Source organism: Protopterus annectens, chromosome 8.part0, assembly GCF_019279795.1.
Source record: "Protopterus annectens isolate FY-2018-M chromosome 8.part0, PAN1.0, whole genome shotgun sequence".
Classification (NCBI taxonomy): Eukaryota; Metazoa; Chordata; order Ceratodontiformes; family Protopteridae; genus Protopterus; species Protopterus annectens.
The window spans coordinates 1,656,738,489-1,656,759,919 of NC_056741.1; the positions used below are offsets into that span (position 1 = coordinate 1,656,738,489).

Here is a 21,431-nt window from a genome sequence, read left to right on the forward strand (position 1 = left end):
ATACATGCAGGTGCTTGCATGTCTAGCCAAGGCACTTTTACTGTTACCGTGCCTAATGCTATAGTCATGCTGATATAGCCTCTTGTTTAATGTGTTCTGGGTTTCACCCAAATAGAAATCACTACATGAATCACAGGTAGCCAAGTAAACCACACGTTCAGACCAGCAGTTAAACTTTCCCCTTTTACATATACCGTTAAGTCTCGTCTTCCAAAAGCCATCAGGATCAACGTTGATAAAACAACACTGCTTACACCACCCGCATTTCCTAGTGGTTGGAAAACCAAAACCAGGTTTTGTAGGCATTTCCAACAATTGTTTGATGTTCTTCTTGTTCCTGAACGTAAATGAGGCCCCCTCCTGAAAGTATCTACAAATCGAGACATCTTGCTGTAACAAAAAACAGTTCTTCTGTATAATCGTCTGAATCTCTCTGGAGTCTTAGAAAAAATGCAACACCATGTTGGTTTGAAAGTCGCATTAGCTGTCGTGCCTACTAGCATCCTTGATACCATATAAAATAATGGGGGCGTATTTATCCTTTCTACCAGCCCACACCTTTTCCTGCATCTCCACTATAATAGATGAATGTTATTCCCTTTCCAGAAACATGGCTTTCAGTTGCTCAAAGCTCTCCATGCACTTAATATTATCAGATGTCAATCTCAAGATACAAATAAATTGACTTTTGATTATACCTTTCTTCTGATGAAGAGGGTGGCAGCTCGAAAAAGACAAAAATGCATTACAAAAAGTGGGCTTTCTAAAAATCTGTGTGATCAATTTCCCTCCATGTTGCTTGATTAGCTCTATGTCCAAAAAATTAATGTGGTTCTTATCCATACGTCTAGTGAAGTTAAGAAAAGTAGTACTGCTCCTTAAATCACCAAAAAATCTTTCAAATTCCTCAGTGGAGTCCTTCCAAATAATTAACAGATCATCCAGGTATTGAAAATACCTCAAACAGTTCATGAAGCCTGGGAGCTTGAACACCTATTCCAACTCCCACCGTAGGAGCACAGCATTTGCAAACAATGGGGTGCAAGCTGCTCCCATTGCCTCACCAGAATGTTGCTTAAAAAACTCACCGTCAAAGGACAAGTAATTATTACACAGCACAATATCCATAAACTCAGTCATAAGTCTCAAGTCCACCTCAGAAAGTGACCTGTACTTGGAAACTATGTCCTCAAACCATTGGAGGCCCTCCTTCTGGGGGATGACTTTGTACAAACTACAGATGTCACAGGTGACAAAAAAATATTCACAATTCAAATTGATACTTCTCAACTTGTCTAGTAAGTCCCATGAGTCCTGAACAATATGAGCATATCTGTAAAACAGTGACTTCAATTTGTAATCAATAAATTTAGCCAAAGGTTCTGTCACAGAACCATGGGCAGCCATGATTGGATGAAGGTGGGGGAGGGTCACACATATAGAAATGAATCTTCGGAATACCAAAAATTCTAGGAATCTTCAGGTATTCCACTCTTAAATAGTCATATAACTTTGTGAGATGGTGTCATGTAAAACTAGTTCAAGAGCCACCATAATGGCTCTATAGGAAAGTGTGACCTCATTCAATGAAATAATTCTGTACACTTGATCGTCATATAATAACTTCTGAAGGTGTGCAGCATAGTCCACACAGTCCATCACCACAAGGCTACCCACGTTGTCCGGCTTCATACATCTGATGTTTTTATTCTCTATCATGGCAGCCAGGGTGGATTTCTCCTTTATAGTTAAGTTATAAAACTTCTTGTGTCTTTTCCTACCCAGCAAGTTCCGGATCTCCTTTTCGCAAATGTTTTCATACATCAAGACTGCTGGATGTAATGGGGGGTTTGCTACACTTCTCCTTTTTAATCTGTCAACATCAAACTGTACCCCTTCATCATCAAAAAGCAAACAAAAGATAAGTTTACGAGTAAATAACTTTAAATCAATGAACATAACTTCCAACCCAGCCCTACTGGCTGGGATAAAGTTGTACCCCTTCAAAAAAAACTTTGATGGTCATGTCCAATTGACAAGTCCATGAAGTTATAAATGTAACCCAAAAAAGTAGTGACTGACACACCCGAAGAGAGCCTCAAAGGGGCCTCCTGGCTGAGAGCAGTACTATCAAAGGAATCCACAAATGTACTCACTGCCTCTTATTCCCTTTGGCTCCACCATTCCAGTTCTTCTGGAATGTGTGTTCCCTCTGTGGATAAGAAGAGTCCTGTCTCTGATGATTGTTTTTGCCCTTCTTTGCCAGTCTGTGTGATCTCCTCAATGGAACTTGTTCTAAAGGGATGTCTGATGACCCACGATTGTCACAGCAACAGAAAAACCTTGGTTGGCGGAATGTCTTTGACCCACCCCTCCTGGCGGACTAGGGTATATCGTGTGGTTCTGATAATCCAAATTATCTCTGTACAGTTTTTTTGTCTTTTCTATTTTTAAGAGAAACTAATTTAAAGTCCATGTCATGAAACATTTACTGAAACTAATCTGATGTTTGTGAAACTCCAAATTACTAGTAGAGTCCACCAAATTAATTTCCTGTTTGTAGCCCCCCCCATACATCTCTCATTTTCTTTAATGATGAGGTGTGTAAGTTCCAAACCTGTTTGATCAAAAAATGCCAATAGTTCAGCATGAAACGGTGAATTGACCTCCACTCCACCCCCATTATTTTATATGGTATCGAGGATGATAGTAGGCACAGCAACCAATGCAACTTTTAGACCAACATGGTGCTGCATTTTTCCTTAGACTCTTTTTGTTTCTCCAAATATTTTGGGTTTCTAATACTATGACTGGAATGGACCCCATTCCTAAGTCCAAGTATGATTAAAGTTCATAAAATTAGTATTGTTCCAATCTTTGATGTCAGACAAAAGTGCTCTTTGCAGCACCTGCACTGTGCCCAGTAATGACTCCTCCTGCAATTTGAACGGGGTTACATGGATTGGTAACATATCTAAATACAATTGTGGATTCTTTTTTTATAAGATCCCATTGCTCCTACTACTATTGGAACTGTCTGGGAGTCTTACTACCACATTGCTGTCTTTTCTGCCTGCAATTCCTGATATTTTATGACTTTGTGTCTCTCTGTACACATGACACATTCCCAAGTCTTGTGACATGAAGTCATTTACACAGTACATTTAAATTGCATTGCATATCTTAGACGGCAGTTTAACCTCATAAGAATAGCTTAACAAAAACATTATACACTGCTAAAAACTCACTGTCGATACATTACAACTGTATTTCATATTATACTAATGAGTAATCTGTAGTACACTACATTAAATATGCTGCAAATATTACTTTGACCAGGCAAATGACTTTTTAATTTTCATTTTTAGGTCTAAAATATTTACTCCAACAACAGTTTCATGTCTAACACCAACCTTTAAACATCTGGCGGTCGACTTGAAATACAAAATGATGGTATACACTAATAATAAAACAAATACAAACAACCTAACAGTCCATTATCTATATCTAAGGGTAATATTAAGTGTAATAATGCCCTCCTGGCTGACTGTTACACTGAAGTAACAGATCTTCCAAGGGTGGAGAGGCCTGACACCTTTGCTCCAGATTTCACACTTCCACTGGGAATTCCATTCTTTTCTTCTAATGAAACTATGGAAGGCATTGGAAAAAATCTAATTTGAGAAAGCTATGGATATAGTGCAAATCATTGATGTATTACAGCCTGAAGCAGACTTGAATATTTATTACAGTGTTTTTTTTTTCCATCTTTATTAAATTTCCACATATGACAAAGGAAATCTTACATTTATATAAATGAAAAACATGCAAAATTATATCATTTTAGTTGTGGAGTTTATATTGCAGACACTACTGAAGCAACTGTAGTTGTGAATATTAAAAATCACTTAAAAACCTTCTAGTCATTGTCAGTTAAGCATTATATAGCTCATTCAAGTCCTGCCGCTTAAACCTCATTCATGTTCTGCATATACTTTCCCACAATTCCCATTTTTTCCTCTGTAGTTTGCTCCTTCCCTTTTCTAAAGATCTGAATTCCAGTTGTTTTATCTCTGTTACCATATTCACTACTTCTAGTAAAGTTGGTCTAGACTTTGATTTCCATTTTCTAGTAATTGCTTTTTTTGGCAGCTACCATAATTAGACTCTGCAAGGCTTTACTATGTCTAGGCAATTCTGATTCTGTAGCATAACTCAAAAAAATCATCTCCCCAGTCAGTCCAATCTGCCCACCCAGCATCTCCGACAGAGCGGCCCACAGGGAATCCCAAAAATCTGCCAGCTCATAACACCTCCAAAAAATATGTTCTCAGCTACCTATTTCTTGCTCATCACACCTTCAGCATTTGTTATCCACCTGAGAAAAATTTTTTTGGAGTCTACTTGGAGTATAAAAATACCTATGTAAACATTTCCAGGCAAAGATCTTAAATCTTTTAGACTCTGCTGCATATTTGGGAGATGTACATATATCCACCATTGTCTCTTTGTGCATTGCTTATCCAGTCTCTCTGCCCAGTCCTTTCTAAGCTCCTCTGATTGATTCTTGTAATTATCATGTAGTATTTTATATGCTTTACTATTCCTTTTTTAATGGCAGTTTCTGTTCTACATTCTATTAAAAACTCTACCAGTACTGGACTTTCATTTAGGGAACCCCCTATTTATTTCCCTTTGCCTATACTCTGATATCAATCCTTGATAGGGAAGGCACTCTCTAACCTGCAGTCCAAATACATTTTTGGCCTCTTCCCATTCTATTACCTTTCCCTTTCTAGTTATTTGCTCCCAATACTGTGTTTTCTTTGCCAGTTTTCTCCAATAAATTCCAGCACCCTCTTGCCTATTATCTGTATCCCTAACCACAGGCATCCCTATTGGAAGAATCTCTTTTCTCCATTCTCATGCTGGTTTGGTTCTTAGAGTACTCCCTGATATTTTATGAATATAATACTCTTATGATTTTGGTTGTTCTCCTTAAGAGTCTGCATCCAAAATCCCAAGCTCTCCTTATTTCTTGAGCTTCCTCCCTGTGTCATCATCATCACTTTCCACCTTGAATTATAGTTTTCTGCCTGTGCTATGCATAACAGCCTTAACTGAGTTGCTCTACAATACCCCCTCAAATTAGATAATCCTAGTCCACCTTGTTCTATTGGTAGAATCAGCTTATCCTAGTTGACCCTTGCTGTCTTCCCTTCCCAGATAAAATCCTACAACTTTTTTTTAAATTATTATCCACAATTTCTCCTCTGGTTGATAAAAGTATGCCTGACCTGTGTATACGACTAAAGGGACTAAAAACATTTTAATGGCTTGTATCTTAGTATCCATATCCATACAACAAAACTTCCAGTTTCTCAATTTTTGTATTATCTTCTGTTTAGTCTCTTCCCACATATCCTTAGCTGCCACCACAGAGTAATTTCTAATCCATACTCCTAAATACTTCATTTTATCATGTCCCCATAAATATGGATATCGTTGGACCAATTTGTGTGTGGGTACATAATTTACCGCTACTTGCTTTGTTTTAGCTTCATTAATTTTGTAACCCAAGAAAATTTGAAACTGTCTTAAAATGTTCCACAACACTGTAATGTCCCTTTCTGGTTTTGTCATGTATTAAATAATATCATCTGCAAATAGAGCCAGCTTTTTCTGACTACCATACCAGTTATATCCTTGAATTTCTGAGTCCCTTATTTTTTTTGCCAGTGGGTATAAATATAATGCAAACAACAAAGGGGAAAGTGGACAACCCTGCCTGGTTCCTGTACTCAAGCAGAAATTATCAGAGAGGACCCCCACCCACTTTAATTCATGGCTCCAATCCTTCATATATCTTCTAATCAACCTTATAATTGTATCAGGGAAAGCAAATGCTTCTAGTGGCCTGCTCATGAAGTCCCAGTCTACTCTGTCAAATGCTTTCTCTGCATCAAGAGCCAGCAATAAAAGTGGTACTTTCTTACATTCTGCTTCCCTCTGGTTCATCAGTGTTATGTTAATATTTTCAAATGTTTGCCTCCCGCCCACAAAACCACACTGATCCATATTTGTCAATTTTGGTATCACTTTTGCTATTCTTTTAGCGATTATAGACATAAACACTTTATAGTCTTGGTTTAGTATTGAAATGGGCCTGTATGAAGCTGGAGCCGATGTATCTTTACCCTCTTTAGGTATTAACGTTACCACCACCTTCTACCAGGATGCTGGAACTTGTCCTTCTCTTAAAATAGGTATTGCAGTGTTATTCAGGATTTGCTATAAAAAAAAGTTAATTGCAGTGTGAGTACCATATGTTTGAAGCCAGTCAATGACAGTTTGTTATTTTTGTACTATGGTGTGATCTGCATGCTAACACATTGCAAATTACTTTTAGCAGACAAGTTTTCTCTGAATCCAATTACAGTGGCTGATTATTCGACACTCTTATCTGACTAGAGTCAAACTGCACACCAAATTCCAACCTGCTACAGCTACACTGGGCAGGATGGAGAACAGAAGAGTCCTTTAGGAGGTTTGCTTTTTAAGTGCAGTTTACATATTTGTCTTCTAGCTTTTCAGTTACAGCTGTGCATTTTTTTCTTCATGGAAGTACAGTCTGCCATTTAATGGATGGAGCTTCACTGGTCTGTGTACCAGTCTTCCTGTAGGGACATACACACGTGTGGCTGAAGTTCTGGCCCAAAGGGGCAGTACTCGTATGAGTGAAAACTGATAGCCAGGTGTATCAGTTCATGCTTGCGCAGTCTTTTATGTAGACGCTGCTTGGGGTAAATACTTAGGGAGCAGCTGAATACCATGCAGTTTATGTTTTCACGAAAACAACTTTTCAGATTGATGGGAAGGGTGTTTTCCACGATGCCAGTCATTTCTACAAAACTCTGGAAAATCAAGGTACCAAATAATTACCCTCCCAGTGTCAATTTGTGCCTTCATTCATCAACCAGTGTTGTACTTCCTGTAAATTGGGAAAGTATATATTTATACATCCTTGTCCAGTATAGGCAACCTCCACTGTTTTATTGTCATTTGTGAAAATCTGTTCTGTCAGTGGATGGGTGATCTGGCTATTCCACAAACTAGGCACTCTCTTTTAGTACAACCAGTCTCTACAGGCTGTATCCATCACAGACTGTGTCAGCTTTAAAGAAAGATAAACAGACTGATAGAGGATAGAATGTCATTCTAGTTGGTTATTTGTCCTCTCACAGATCAGCTAATGAGGTAAGAAACAATCTTTTATTTTCACTTAACGACCTTCCCCATATTTAATTAGATATAGATATCAGAATAGTTCAGTATTTCAGAATGGCTGCAACATTAAGTATTTCATTTCTGCTTATTATGTATTTTTTTAGAATCTGGAATAGATCCAGCAGAATGGGGAGCTAAACTGGAAGACAGGTTCTACAATAATCATATATTTAAGGTATGTCATTGATGCATGCCAATTCACTTTGGACTTTTCCTTTATTTTTACTTTTTTTTTATTTACTTAGCATGCTACGCTTTAGTTATGCCTATGAGATTGCAGTAACCTTATCTTTTCAGTATTAGACGCATTCTAAGTCCCCTCAGAGGTTGCTTGATAAGTGTGCTGGGCATGAAAATGTGTATGTTACAGTAACCCTGCCTTCACAGTAGACGGTGTTCTATATGTAAATACATATTAATGGGTAGTTCTTTTAGCTTGAATGAACATAAGGTGAACATCAAAGGTAAGAAAAAAAAAATCAAAGGGGTCCCTGATGGAGAGATGAAAAGTCAGCAAGCAAAGGAAGAGTAGTAGTGCTGAAAATGAATTCATCCTCAAGTCTTGGTGCGTATCTTCGCGAGGTGGACCCTGTTTTTCACAAAATCTCACCAAGGTGACACTGATATATAGACTATTTATAGAGCATATATCATGGACAGAAGTAAATGAAAAATAAAAAAAGAAAGCTGGGTGCACAAGACCCAGGATAAAAAAGTGACCAATCCTAGTAGGCGCACTGGTGCCAGGACTGGAAAAAATGACAACATAAAATCCTCAAAATACGGAAACATTCTTACAATGGGGCCAGGCTCAGGGGGAGGATGATCCCCCTGTTGTAGAAGGAAGCAGCAGTCCACAAAAATGACAGAAATTGGCCAAAGAAGAGCCATAAAGATGATAGAGTGGACTATTGAGAATAAGAAAGAAATTATGTATTGTTACTATTATGTAAAATCTCAGAATTTCCAGGCACAAGATATACAAAAAGATTGAGAGAAATTAGAGGAAAGAAAAATACTTCCGCAGGAAAAACTGTCACAAGCTTCAAATAAAAATTTGTGTTCATTAATATAACAGACTTTGAAAAACAGTATATAGATCAAGAAACTTTGATCTCTTTGGAAAAAGAAGCCTCTGAGGAAGTGAGAAAATATAAACAACAAAACCTAGAGATATTTGGAAAATATAAAAAAGAAATATGGATATGGGAAAAAAGGGAGATTTGATATGGTGCAATATTTATGCAAAGGGGAAAGCCAAATTAACTAATATAGAGAAGGCAGTCTCAAAGATATTCGAAGAGAAATACAGGCAAAGGCATCCAGATATGGAAAATTTCACAATAAAAAGATTAATAGCACAAAGATGTAATGTAGAAACGAGGAGTTAAAGAAACAGAAGTTAAAGTTATGGAGTGTCTGCGAAGTGAAGGATTTAATGTAGAAGGTCTAAAATAGAAGCATGATGGAGTGAGTCCCCAGAATAAGGAAAAGCAAGAAGATCAGGAGACATGTGAAGAAGAAATATGGACATGGGAAAGGAAGAGAGATTTAATATGGAGTAATATTTATGCAAAGGAGAAAGCAAAACTAACTAATACAAAAAGAAAAAACACCAAAGATATTTGAAGAAAAATACAGGCAAAGGAATCCGGATATGGAAAACTTTACAATAAAAAAAAAATAAGAAGACTAAGAAGAAAATTAGAAAAAGAGATTAGTAATGGAGAAGTCAAAGAAATAGAAACTGAGGTTATGGAACAGTTGCAAAGAGAAGGATTCAGTGCAGAAAATCAAATGCAGAAAGCACCACAACAGGATAGAGCAATGGATATCCAAATTAAGGGGAAAACAGTGGAACAGTAAGCAACTGGTCAGGTGCCATATCAAGATATTTTGCAGCCTTCCACAGGAAACCAGTATAAACATTAATTTGACGCTAGACAGCAAGGAAAGGAACAGGAAACTGTGGAAACTCTGATGCAGTCAATGTTGAGGAGTGATAGGCCACTGAGTTCCCATATGACAGAGCAGTGGATGGCACAGTATGAAACTGAAGAGAATGTGCCACAGGAAGATATTATAGAACTTTTTATAGAATGCCCACAGGAAACGGAAAACAAGGGATGTGCCCTCAGTTTGGATGAAAATTAGTTAAGAGAAGAGTTGCTTGATTTAGTAGACAAAGACAGATATATCAAGATCAATGAGAGAAATAGACTGCAGAATGTTAATAAAACCCCAAAAGTGAGAAGCTTGATAAAACAAATGAACACAGTAATTATGACTGTCCATAGAGAGACATGCGATATAACAGAATTCAACAGAATATATTACTGTGTTGCTAAATTAATAACTGATAGTTCTACCACAGGAACAAAGGGTAATAAGGGAAAAGAGGGGATGAAAGCGAATACCATCATGGAAATATTGAATAGAGAAAACTATAAAGCAGCCTAGACAAGAAGTGTCATTGTTAGAAGATTATAAAGAGGGAACAGATCAACAAAAATTCTAAGACAGATGTGATAAAAGCAATGTGCAGTATTAGAACAGACCAGGATCTGTTATGCACTATTGGAGATAAACTAAAAATTTCAAAACAGGCGCTAAGACTTAGAAGATACAAAGATAAATATAAGGAAAAAACACAAAATAAACAATTTATTGATGACCCAGAAAAGTTTTATAGAGAATTGGGAAATAAGGTAAAAGGAATTGAAAGACAGGCAAAAAAACAGGAAGTAGATACATTTTGGAGAAGTATCTATGAAGATCCTATGGAACATAACAAAGATGCTAAATGGATAGAATAAATAAAAGAAAGAATAAGAAGTTTAAAGGTACAGGATATAAAATGGGATGAAATAACAGCCAGAGAGATTGAAATAAAGTTAAGAAAAGCCTGTAACTGGAAAACCCCAGGCCCAGATGCAGTACCTAACGTTTAGCTTAAAGTATTAACTTCTTTGCTTGAGGATCTTGCCATGAGTAAGAACTATTTATATGCACACCCCGAACAGCTAACACAGTGGTTAACAACAGAAAAAAACAATGTTCTTACTTAAGAGTAAACCTGCAAGCTACCCTAAAAATTTTCGACCAATAACTTGTCTTCCGACAACGTATAAACTATACACGGGAATTGACTCCAACAGAGTTTATAGTCATTTGGAAGAAAACTCAGTTATGGCAGTAGAACAAATGGGCAATCAAAGAAAGTCATATGGAACAAAGGATCATTTGTTGTTAAACAAAGTTATAGTGGAGAACTGTAATAAGGGGAAGAATCTAAGTATAGCATGGATTGACTACAAAAAAAATTTGATCGTAACCCACATTCATGGATAAAAGAGTGCTTAAAAATGTAAAAGATGCACCCTACACTGATTGATTACATTACAGTAACCATGAAACAGTGGCAGACCACTTTGCAATTAAGCCATGATAAAGGACAGATTATTATCCCAGGGATAAAAATCCAAAGGGAGATATTCCAGGGTGAGACTCTGTCACTGCTGCTATTCTGCCTTGCCAGTAATCCATTTACTTAACAGCTTAGGCCATGGCTGCAATTGGCTTCTAGAAAACAATAAAGTTTAATGACTTCTCATCTTCTCTTTGCTGATGATTTAAAACTGTATACCTCATCAGATAAGGCATAGCTGCAGGTTGTCAAAACTTTTTCAGATGGTATTGGAATGTCATTTGGTTTTGATAAATGTGCAAAAGCAACCTTTAAAAAAGGAAAACTGCAACACCAGGAAAACATCAGTTTGGGACATTAATGTGATATAAAAGAACTTGAGCAAGAGGGAGTGTATAAATACTTGAGAATTGATGAAGGATCAGCAATAAAACATGAACAAATGCGAATAAGGCTTAGTAAGGAGTACTTCAGAAGACTTAAATTAATCCTGAAAACAGCATTGACATCTAGGAACAAGATCCAAGCCATAAATCAGTTTGCTCTTCCTGTCTTAACTTATAGTTTTGGAATGATTGACTGGCCCCAAAAAGTGTTGGATAGACTGGATATTAAAACAAGAAGGATGCTTCATGCTCACCAAATGATTTATAAAAATCAGTGTATACCAAGATTAAAATGAATAAGATGTAAGACAGAATATATGAGTGTGAATGAGAGGGAGGATGCAAGGAGTAGAGGTGGTGAAGGTGGATGAGTTTAAATACTTGGGGTCAATAGTTCAGAGTAACGGTGAGTGTGAAAGAGAGGTGAAGAAGAGAGTACAGGCAGGATGGAGTGGGTGGATAAGAGTGTCAGGAGTGATGTTTGACAGACGAGTACCTGTAAGAGTGAAAGGGAGGGTCTACGAGAGGGTAGTGAGACCAGCTATGTTATATGGGTTGGAGACAGTGGCATTGACAAAAAGGCAGGAGTTTGAGCTGGATGTGACAGAGTTAAAGATGTTAAGATTTGCACTGGGTGTGACGAGGGTGGACAGGATTAGGAATAAGTATATTAGGGGGTCAGCCCAGGTTGGAAGGTTTGGAGACAAAGCCAGAGAGGCAAGATTACATTGGTTTGGACATGTGCTGAGAAGGGATGCGGAGTATATTGGGAAAAAAGATGCTAAGGATGAAGCTACCAGGTAACAGGAAAAGAGGAAGGCCTAAGATAATGTTTATGGATGTGGTGAGAGAGGACATGCAGGTGGTTGGTGTGACATAGCAAGATGCAGAGGACAGGAAGAAATGGAAACAGGTGATCCGCTGTGGCGACCCCTAACGGGAACAGCCGAAAGATGAAGTCTATACCAAGATTATATATTCCCCATTCCGAAGGAGGGATAGGCCTCCTTGAAATTGATTAAATGTATAGATCTGCAATCATGGGACTCCACACATCTGCTGACCTCACAGGATCCAAATGTAGTGAAAGTTTTGAAACATGAGGAGAATAAGATGACGTCTCTGCTTAATTTAGCAGAAGTATATCGACGTCAAGCAGGAATGGAAATCAAACCAGAAGTAGATAAAAAACAGGCAGCAACTGAATGTGCTAAAAAAACAAAAGAAAGAATATAAGATGAAGGACCAGATGAGAAGGCAAGAAGTGTGGAAAAAACATAAATATAGTTGCAAGTATAGAAAACTTCTGGAAGAGCCTCATGTTGATCAAGAACGAATGCAGGAATGGTTAAGGACAGGTGAATTCACATCAAGAAATGAAAGGTTAATATTGGCAGCCCAAGATAGTGGGCTACATACATGCTGGTTTACAAAGTCCATTGAACATGTGGGAGAAACAGACATATGTAGGTTTTGTAAAACCGAAATGGAAACAGTCACACACCTTGTTGCTGGTTGCGACGCACTAATGGCAGAGGGGACTGTATACTGAAAGGCATAATAATGTGGTGAGATTGTTACACTGGAGATTGTGCAAACATTATGGTATCGAAGTGGCTGAAAAACACTGGAAACATGAGCCACAAAGAATCATAGAAAATTATGAAGTTTATATCACATGGGATCACCCAATACCAACAGTTCAAAAGATAGATGCTAGAAAACCGGATATAGTGGTCCAAGAAAAGAAGACAGAAGTAGCATTGATCATTGAAATCACCACACCTAGTGACTACAGTGTCTTGCGTACAGAGAGAGACAAAGTCATAAAATACCTTGATCTGCAGGCAGAAACAAGAGCCATGTGGAAGAAAGATACTCAGACGGTTCCAATAGCAGTAGGAGCAGCTGGTCTTATAAAAAAAATTTACAATCGTATTTAGATGTATTACCAATTCATGTAACACCTTGCAAACTGCAGAAGGAGTCATTACTGGGCACATTGCGGGTGCTGAGAAGAGCACTTTTAGCTAACATCAGAGTGAAACAATACTAATTTCATGAACTTTAATTGTACTTTGACTTAGGAATGGGGTCCATTCCCATCATGGTATTAGAAATCCAAAAGACTTGGAGAAATTAAAATAAAGTAAATATAATCATGACTCAAGCTGGGTTGTATATGCTGCTAAGTGTCAATTTTGTTCCGCTTTTTATTTATTTATTTATTTTACATTTGTTGACCGGGCTAGTCTAGCTGGATACATGTCCATTTTCAGTAGAGGCCCGGGGAGAAAAGCTCCACTACCAAGTTATACAATTTAGCAAATATGCAAAGCTTATACATATAAAAACAAGTCAAACAAATTGAATACATCTGGGGAACCACTTTACATCAGATTTTGCTACAATATGTCAGAGTGCCACGCATAGTTAAGATGCACAAAGGACAGTATTTGTTAACTCATTGATATGCACCCAAGTAAAAGGATAATCACAGAACACAAAAATTTTTTTTTTTTTTTTTTATTATTATTATTATTAAGACAAGCTATCTTTATCAGTAAAAAAGTATAACTAGAGGAGAAGAAAGGTATAAAAGTAAATGTTATACTCCTATAACAGTGGTAAGGCAAGAGGCAAAAAAGTGTCAGTCAGGATTAGTACATGGGCATAGCCATTGGGAATTAAGGAAGGTTTTTAGTTGCTTCTTGAAAAGGGGTGTCGATACCAGTGATGTAAGTTCACTTGGAAGCTTGTTCCAATTAAAACCAACAGTGTTAGTAAACAGGCAGTCACCAGATTTATTGTGCGAGTTATTGGAGGCAACTAGTAGCTTGTTAGCTGAGCGAAGGGTTGTGAGGTTTTTATAAGGGCTAATAAGATTACAGAGTATGGGAGTATTCATGGGGTGAGATCTTGTGGGTGATTGTATGTTGTTGAAGCAACAGCTGGTTTTGTAATTCTAGCCAACCTAGTTGTTTAAGATTTAGGCAATGGTGGGTATGAAATGGAGCTCCTGTGGCAAATCTAGCAATGTTATTGTATGAGGGTGCCAGTTTATTAAAATTGGATTTTGATAGATTGGTAAAAATAGGAGAGGCATAGAGAAGGGTAGAGATCATGTGTAGTAGTCCTAGCTGAAGGTGTAAGGAAGGGTTTGAGCCTATAGAGAGAGCCGAGCTTTCTATTTACAGATTTAATGGTTAAGTTAATGTGTGACTTGAAGTTAAGATTATGATCATTTGTAACAACTAGAAGTTTGGTGGTAGAATCAGGTGATATTATTGTGCCGTTGTTTGATACAATTGTGAAGTTGATAGGAGAGGACTTCTGTGTAGGAGTGAACAGTAATAATTTAGTTTTTTTGGGGTTAAGAAGGAGACAGTATTGATGGAACCAGTTTTCAGCTGATGTAAATAATTTTTGGGTACTAGACTGCAGCTCAGCAGAAGAAACTGTGGCACAGATAAGTGTTGAGTCATCTGCATATTGAATGCAGGTGGTTTGTGGAAGGGAAGTTTTCAGATCATTAATAAAAATAGAAAAGAGGAGGGGTCCCAAAATAGAGCCTTGTGGGACTCCAATGGTGATGGGTAGCTGAGAGGATAATTGATTGTCCCAGAGAACTGCTTGCTGTCTATTTTCTATGTAGGAATTAAACCACTGGACCACCTGAGTGTCTAAGGAAAGAGATTTGAGAATGTTTAACATGAGTTTATGATTAACTATGTCAAAGGCTTTGGACAGGTCTAAGAAGAGAGCTGAGGAAAGTAAGTTGTTATTACGATTTCTATTAATACAGTCTGAGAAGGATAAGAGTGCAGTTGTAGTACTATGAAATGGTCTTAAAACCATGTTGGCAGTCAGCTAGTAGGTTATTTTGGAGAAGATGGTCAAATAATTGCCGATAAATGCATCTTTCCATGATTTTTGCTAAAGGAGAAAGTAGGGCTGTGGGACGGAAGTTTGAGGGTTTTTTATATAGGGAAAATGACTAGAAAGGTGAAAATAAGGATTTTTGAACAAGAAAGAGACATACATAATAAAAGTGAATTTAATGCATTATATAGACATATAAAGGATTATCCAACTCATCGGTTTAAGTATTTTGTATTAGAACAAGTTGGTAGAGATGCAAAAGGAAAAATTATTGAGGACTACTTGCTGGTTAAGGAATTAGTGTTGCAATTGGTTTTAAATACACAAGTGTTTCCTGGGCTCAGTGAAGCCCTCTCTATTGTTCCTATTTTAAAACTTAAAAGTTTAGAGTGAAATATTTATATATATATATATATTTATATATTGCTTTTGTATTATTAATTTTTTATGATTTGGTCATTATTGTTTTTATGTGTTTTAACAAGTTATAGATGTATATATACATACATACACACTTACTTTAAGATTTTAAGGTGGACCACTTTAAAAGTTGATGGATGTTTGTAGTCATGTAATTAATTTCTGATCGTATTTAATGTGAGCAATTGTTTTATGGAGTAGTTCTGAAGAAGTCCCTTATGCGAAGAAAGCACTTAACTACTTTGTTTAATAAAAGCCGTTATAGAAGTTTCCCCTGCTTGGGTTGCTGGTGCAAGTAGTTTTGGTGTTCCATTTTTTTTGGACAGAAATTTAGTGACACTACCAAGGTCTTCTAAAAGTTCACCATGTTCTCCAAGCACAGCATGATCTCTGCTGGTTACTTCATGTGGGCTTTGATGCTTTTCCTCTTCAAATATCTCAAATGAGTGTCTAGCAACGCCATTGTCTTGGAATTTGGGACACTGCAGAATAATTGAACAAGCTTCAGTAGTGGAGTCACTCACCTTGGCAACTAAAGAACAATGGACATGCTTCAGTAGTGGAGTCACTCACCTTGGCAACTAAAGAACAATGGACATGCTCAGTTTCCAGTATATGTGACTTCAGCAGCTTAAGGGCATTTGCAGGGTAACCCTGTAGGAACCTCATTCAGCCTGTTACCTTCCCTTTCAGCCAGGAGTCCATGAATATGAATATTTTTTCCTTTGTTCTCGTGATCTTCCAAATAAGGCACAAGATAATGTTTTGTGCCAGCAGAAGTTTCACTGGTGTCTCAGTTTCAGCTGGGCAGCAATTGGTGCTTACAATGACATCCCCTTGATCACATTCTTTCTCATTTCCTTCAGAGTAATCATCATATTCAGTTATGGGTTTTCAGTTGCTTGGTACAAAGTGTAATCACATCTTTTAGTATTTGTAAAGCAGTATCAAGAAGTTGTAAGCCATTGAGTGAATTACAAGATATTGAATACCGGCAGCCTAGGCCAGACGGATGCTCTGTCTTATTCTCCATGCTGTCAGACTTATCCAGCATAATCATCTGTAAAAAGCCTGATCTATCTTTGAAGTCAAATTAGTGTGCTTCTTCTTTTTGGGCATCCATTCACTTAGAAGCAAATGCAGTTTCAAAGCTATCCACTTATCCCCAAAATGACCTAAAAAAAAAGTTAAGATCAGTAAACAAATCATGTAATGATTTATTCTGATGTGGTGCATGCCTCAATATCACATGTCGCTTTTTTTCCATTAACAGTATGAACCACAGGGTTGTGTGATCATTGTTAACCAGCAGTGACTTGACCTGTAGAGTCCTTGTCTCAATCTTTCTGAAGAGATTGACATCAAAGACTCTCCCTTTCCTGTCTCCACTCATTATCTTTTTGCTGGAACCATTTCAGGCTAAATGTACATCTCTTCCTCATAGTTCTGGGGTCTGGTGTTCAGTCCTGACCTCCAGCCACTTGTGTGTGGAATTTACAAATTCTTCCCTTGAAGGCCAGGCTGACACTGGAGGAGTTTTGAATCCCACCACTCTCTAGCAAATGCGAAGTATCAGGCTCGCTGCCAAAAATATGTGATGACCTGTCTACAGCTGATGGGGTTTGAATCCCACTATTGACAACCAGGGCACCACTTGAGTATGAAAGGGTAATGGCCTTTGGATCTGCTTCATTGCCTCAACTAGGTCACCTGGTTACCAGAGGGTTGATTAAAGTAAAAGAAAAGTGTACAAAAATCTGATTTAGTAACTAATTTATTGATTTGCCAAATGCAACCTGATCTCAGGAGTCTAAAGGGAATATATCCTACTGCCCTGTGTTTGGGCTTCAATTGTCCACACCCAGACCAGGACCACTTACAGATCTGAGATTTTGGCCAAGCACTCCAGGCCCCTTTCTCACCATTCTGTATGGGAATCACAGTATCTTGATAGGCCATTTGTCCATGGTAACTGCCTTTCAAACAAATGATTTCACACAGACACACAGACACACAGACACACAGACACACACACACACACACAAAGGTATTACTGTTACCACTCTAGAATTATCAGGCTAGAGACCCAACATTATTATGCCATGGTAGATTCATAGCTATATGGAAAGTATAAAAAAAAATCTCACTGGTAATGCATGCAAAGGGTCTGGTTTCGGGAGACTGACACCAGTATTTGCCACTTGCAGTGCTAAATAATACCCTCTCCTCAGAAAATAAGTAATGATATATAAACAAATAACAACTGAAAGATCTTAAAAGTGAATAAATAAAACATCCCTTAAATAATACAGAAGCCAAGACAGTACTAATAAACAGTAAATATGCAGAGGTAAATAATGCACAGGAAAAGAAGAATAACAGTCAGTGTGCAAGATAGAACATTTAAAGAACATCTATAAGCTAGCTGAGTACCATAGCTGTTTCTTACTGAAGAATTACTGGACCTAACTATTTAGGCAAAATTACACCAGAATGAATTGCAGACTTATATAAGTATAGGATCATAGGTGGTTACAAGGCTAGCCAAGAGTTTATTCACAAAAAAGAAACATCAATCAGCATCTGTCACCCCTGTCAGTGAGGGGCACAGGTGGAACCCCTGGGACAAATTTGTGGTTTCCCATCCACTCATCAAGGTTTTGCTTGAAGAGGGTCAGCAACATACTCTGTTTGATATGTCTGGGGACGGGACGAGGCAAACCCATCTCTCCAGCAGGTTTTGTTAATGTCCCATTTTAGATTTAGTCCTTTTGATCGAGTAATGCATGAGGAGTTAGACTTACGGATATGGAGCATCTCTAATAGGGCGGGGTCTGAGATTGCTTTGAAGCGAGACACAGATCACCTCTGAGCAATCTGTATAATACCAAGTAGAGTGATAGTGATTTGAGCCTGTCCACATAGGACAGGTGTTGAGTCCATGGATTCTGTTTGTGAGGTATTGTCAGTATCATCTGGAGTAGTTGTAGTGCATCATGCTGGCACACCAGTCTGGAGGTGTGCTTGTCTTTAATGAAGATAGAGACTCCATCATCCTTAGTCTTCCCGACCTCATTTTGGAGTCTGAATGTGTGGAATGAGGTATAGCCTGGTAAAGCAGGGGTGCTCTCTACAGTCTTGAACCAAGTTTCCATGACTGCACAGATATTGGCATCTTCTAGTGCGAGAAGAGCCTCCAGTGAGTGCTGCTAGTGTTAAGTAACATGACTTTCAATTTGCTTTTTGACAAATATTTTATGTTGGAAGACTTGTCTTTGGGGCATTGCCTAAAAAAGGCACAAGGGGGGAGGCAAGAGCCTTGGCCAGAGTCTGGAATCCCAGGGGTGACAAGTGGAGGTCAGACAGATACTGGATCCTCTTGGAATGACACCAGAAACTAAACCAATTGTTGAAGTCTATTATTTTTTGTTGGTATTGTGGTATCACTCTTGGTAAAGGTATCACTCTTAGGGCGAGGGTCATACCTGCCTGGGACACATACTCTGAGAGCTCAATCTTGTTTCTCTCCTTATAGTTCAGGGAGGTACATCTGAAGTCATTCACAGCAACATGGACAATGACAGATTCATTCTTGTACCTGTTATGGAGACAATTAAGTGTGTGTGTGATGTGGCAGATTCTGGCACCTGACAGACAATTGACTGTGAACTTCTCCTTGTCAAGCTTGGTGAGAGGGACATTGGTGTGTCTCACAGTTGAGTCATCAATGACTAGTATATTTGGTTTATTGTTATGCCTTATGGGCTGTGTTTGTGAGACACTGGTGCATTGTCTGCTGTGATGTGTTTGGTGTTGTGTGTGGAACATTTGTGAGTGTGTTTTGGAGGTCTCTGCTGTTTAGGTAAGTTTTTATTGAGGACCTCTGCATAGGTGGGTGTGTGTTGTGCTTGGCTATGTGATGTGGGTGGTGTGGTGTTTGTGCTGGCAATCTCCTCTTTGTCAGGAGTACTAACTGTGGTGTGAGAGACCATCGATTCCAGATTACTGATGTAGATGCATTTCTCACAAGTAGAATAATTACGTGCTAAGAGAAGAGGGTTGTCAGTGAAGATGAGCCATTTGCTACACTGTCTCAGTATGCCCATGTCGACCAGACTGGCAGGAGAAACTGATTGGAATTGTCCATAGTGTTCTGAAACTTGGATAGACTTATGGAGAGAGGGTTTGATAAGGGTTTGTCCACAAGATTATAGACCACACAAACTTTCTTAAATGTAAAATAACTGGCCTGGAGCCCAAGTGCTAATACCAAAAGTAAGAGGCTTAAAATAACAGACAAACTTAATCAGGCTACTAACAATCAGTAATAAATGCAGCAGAATAAGAGCACTTGAACACTTAAGAGCAAGGCAGCAAAGCAAAAATAAGGTAATAAAGTAGGAAGAATACAGTTACAGTAAAAGCAGCTGAATAAAGTGTATTTTTTGTAAGGAGAGAGGGAGGAAATGGAAGATAATTCAAGATTAAGAGACTAAGGGGGTTGGCCTTCCCAAATGCTCTGACTGGGAGGAGTGTCAAAAATCAAACAAGCAAGAGGGTAGTCCTTCCCAAATGATCACACTGTACTCAGCAGAGTGAGCAAATGAAATGAGACTGGGAGGAATGTCCATAATCAAATTTACAACAGGAGAGGGCAGTTCCAAAGCCACCAAGTTTAAGAATGTAACAAAACTTTGTCAGGAGGGCAGGGGAACAACAAAATGCAGACAGAGACCAGCAATATCAAGCAAATAAGTAAAGTACAGTTTTTTAACTATCACTGAGACAGATCAAGTGCAACAAAAGTATACTTATATAAGCTTTGTATAGACAGATGGTTATAGAATCAGTCACAGCCAGGCTACAAGGAGCAGCTTTGATACTGACGCAGTCTCACAGAAATGTAACTCCTTATACCAGTAGTATAAAAGAAAACTAGACCCTCAGGCAATCAGCTAAACACAAAAAGCTGTGCACACACCTTGGATAGGCTGGCTTCACAGAATGTAAAGCACCCCCCCCCATGAAACCAGCTGAACAAAATGCAGACAAAGACCAACAATATCAAGCAAACAAATAGATGCAGTACAGTCTTGTCAACTAACACTGAAACAGAAAAACAAAATGCAGCCAGAGACTAGCAATATCAAGCAAATAAATAAATACAGTACAGTTTTGTTAACTATCACTGAAACAGATCAAGTGCAAAAATGTATACTTATATAGGCTTTGTTTATCCAGATGGTTATGGAATCAGTCACAGCCAGGCTACAAGGAGCAGCTCTGATACTGACACAGTCTCACAGAAATGTCAATATGGTCAAGATCTCCCAGGCAAGACTGACTGACTTAAGTTTCATCTACAAATGTATTTTAGCTTATTATTTTCTCCAGGGAAAAGTAGGTGTAATCAAACTACTTTTTCCACATTCATTCCATCACATGCATTGGAGCAATTCCTCAGGAACCAGGACTAATTTTATCAGTCCTGTCACTTATGCAAAAGTCATAGAAAATAAAAACACTTGGCTCCTAACTGCTGTTTGCATAATTTGACTGCATGCATCTCATACTTTCCAATCTCCAGATGAGAAAATCAGGGACAAAGGAGCTTAAAATCAAGGACAGTGAAGGACACCTATTTACAGTCACATATGCATATTCAAATCCACATATAGGCTATGGAACGTCGCTCCTTTTGAAGCCTATCTGTATCTTCGCATTCCAGCATATTTCCTGAGAATTCAAGTTAAAAGGCATAGACCAAACAAATGAAATCATGTTGTGAACAGTAAATGCTATTAAAATGTGCAAATCGCAATGTAAGCAGTACAAATTCTTCTACAGTGATAATTGTAATTAATTCTGTAAATTTATACTGTGCTGTAGTATAATGCATGCAAATGCAGAATTATATTTTTTACCAAAGTTTCACGGAGAAATGTTCACATTTTGGAAACTGTACAACCTAAACATATAGCGTGAGTACACTTTACTTAGCCAAACATGCACTTTCACATTACAGCAAG

The 21,431-nt window shown here is 38.1% G+C and overlaps 1 protein-coding gene across 1 annotated transcript in view; it reads left to right on the plus strand.

Moving 5' to 3' along the window:
• Window positions 1–21,431, plus strand: part of SPA17 (sperm autoantigenic protein 17) — an 804,953-nt gene that overhangs the window by 494,895 nt on the left and 288,627 nt on the right. Inside the window, exon 3 of the mRNA XM_044081178.1 lies at window positions 7,392–7,462. Within this exon, the coding sequence (XP_043937113.1) occupies window positions 7,392–7,462 (71 nt within the window). The remainder of the gene's footprint in view (window positions 1–7,391; window positions 7,463–21,431) is intronic.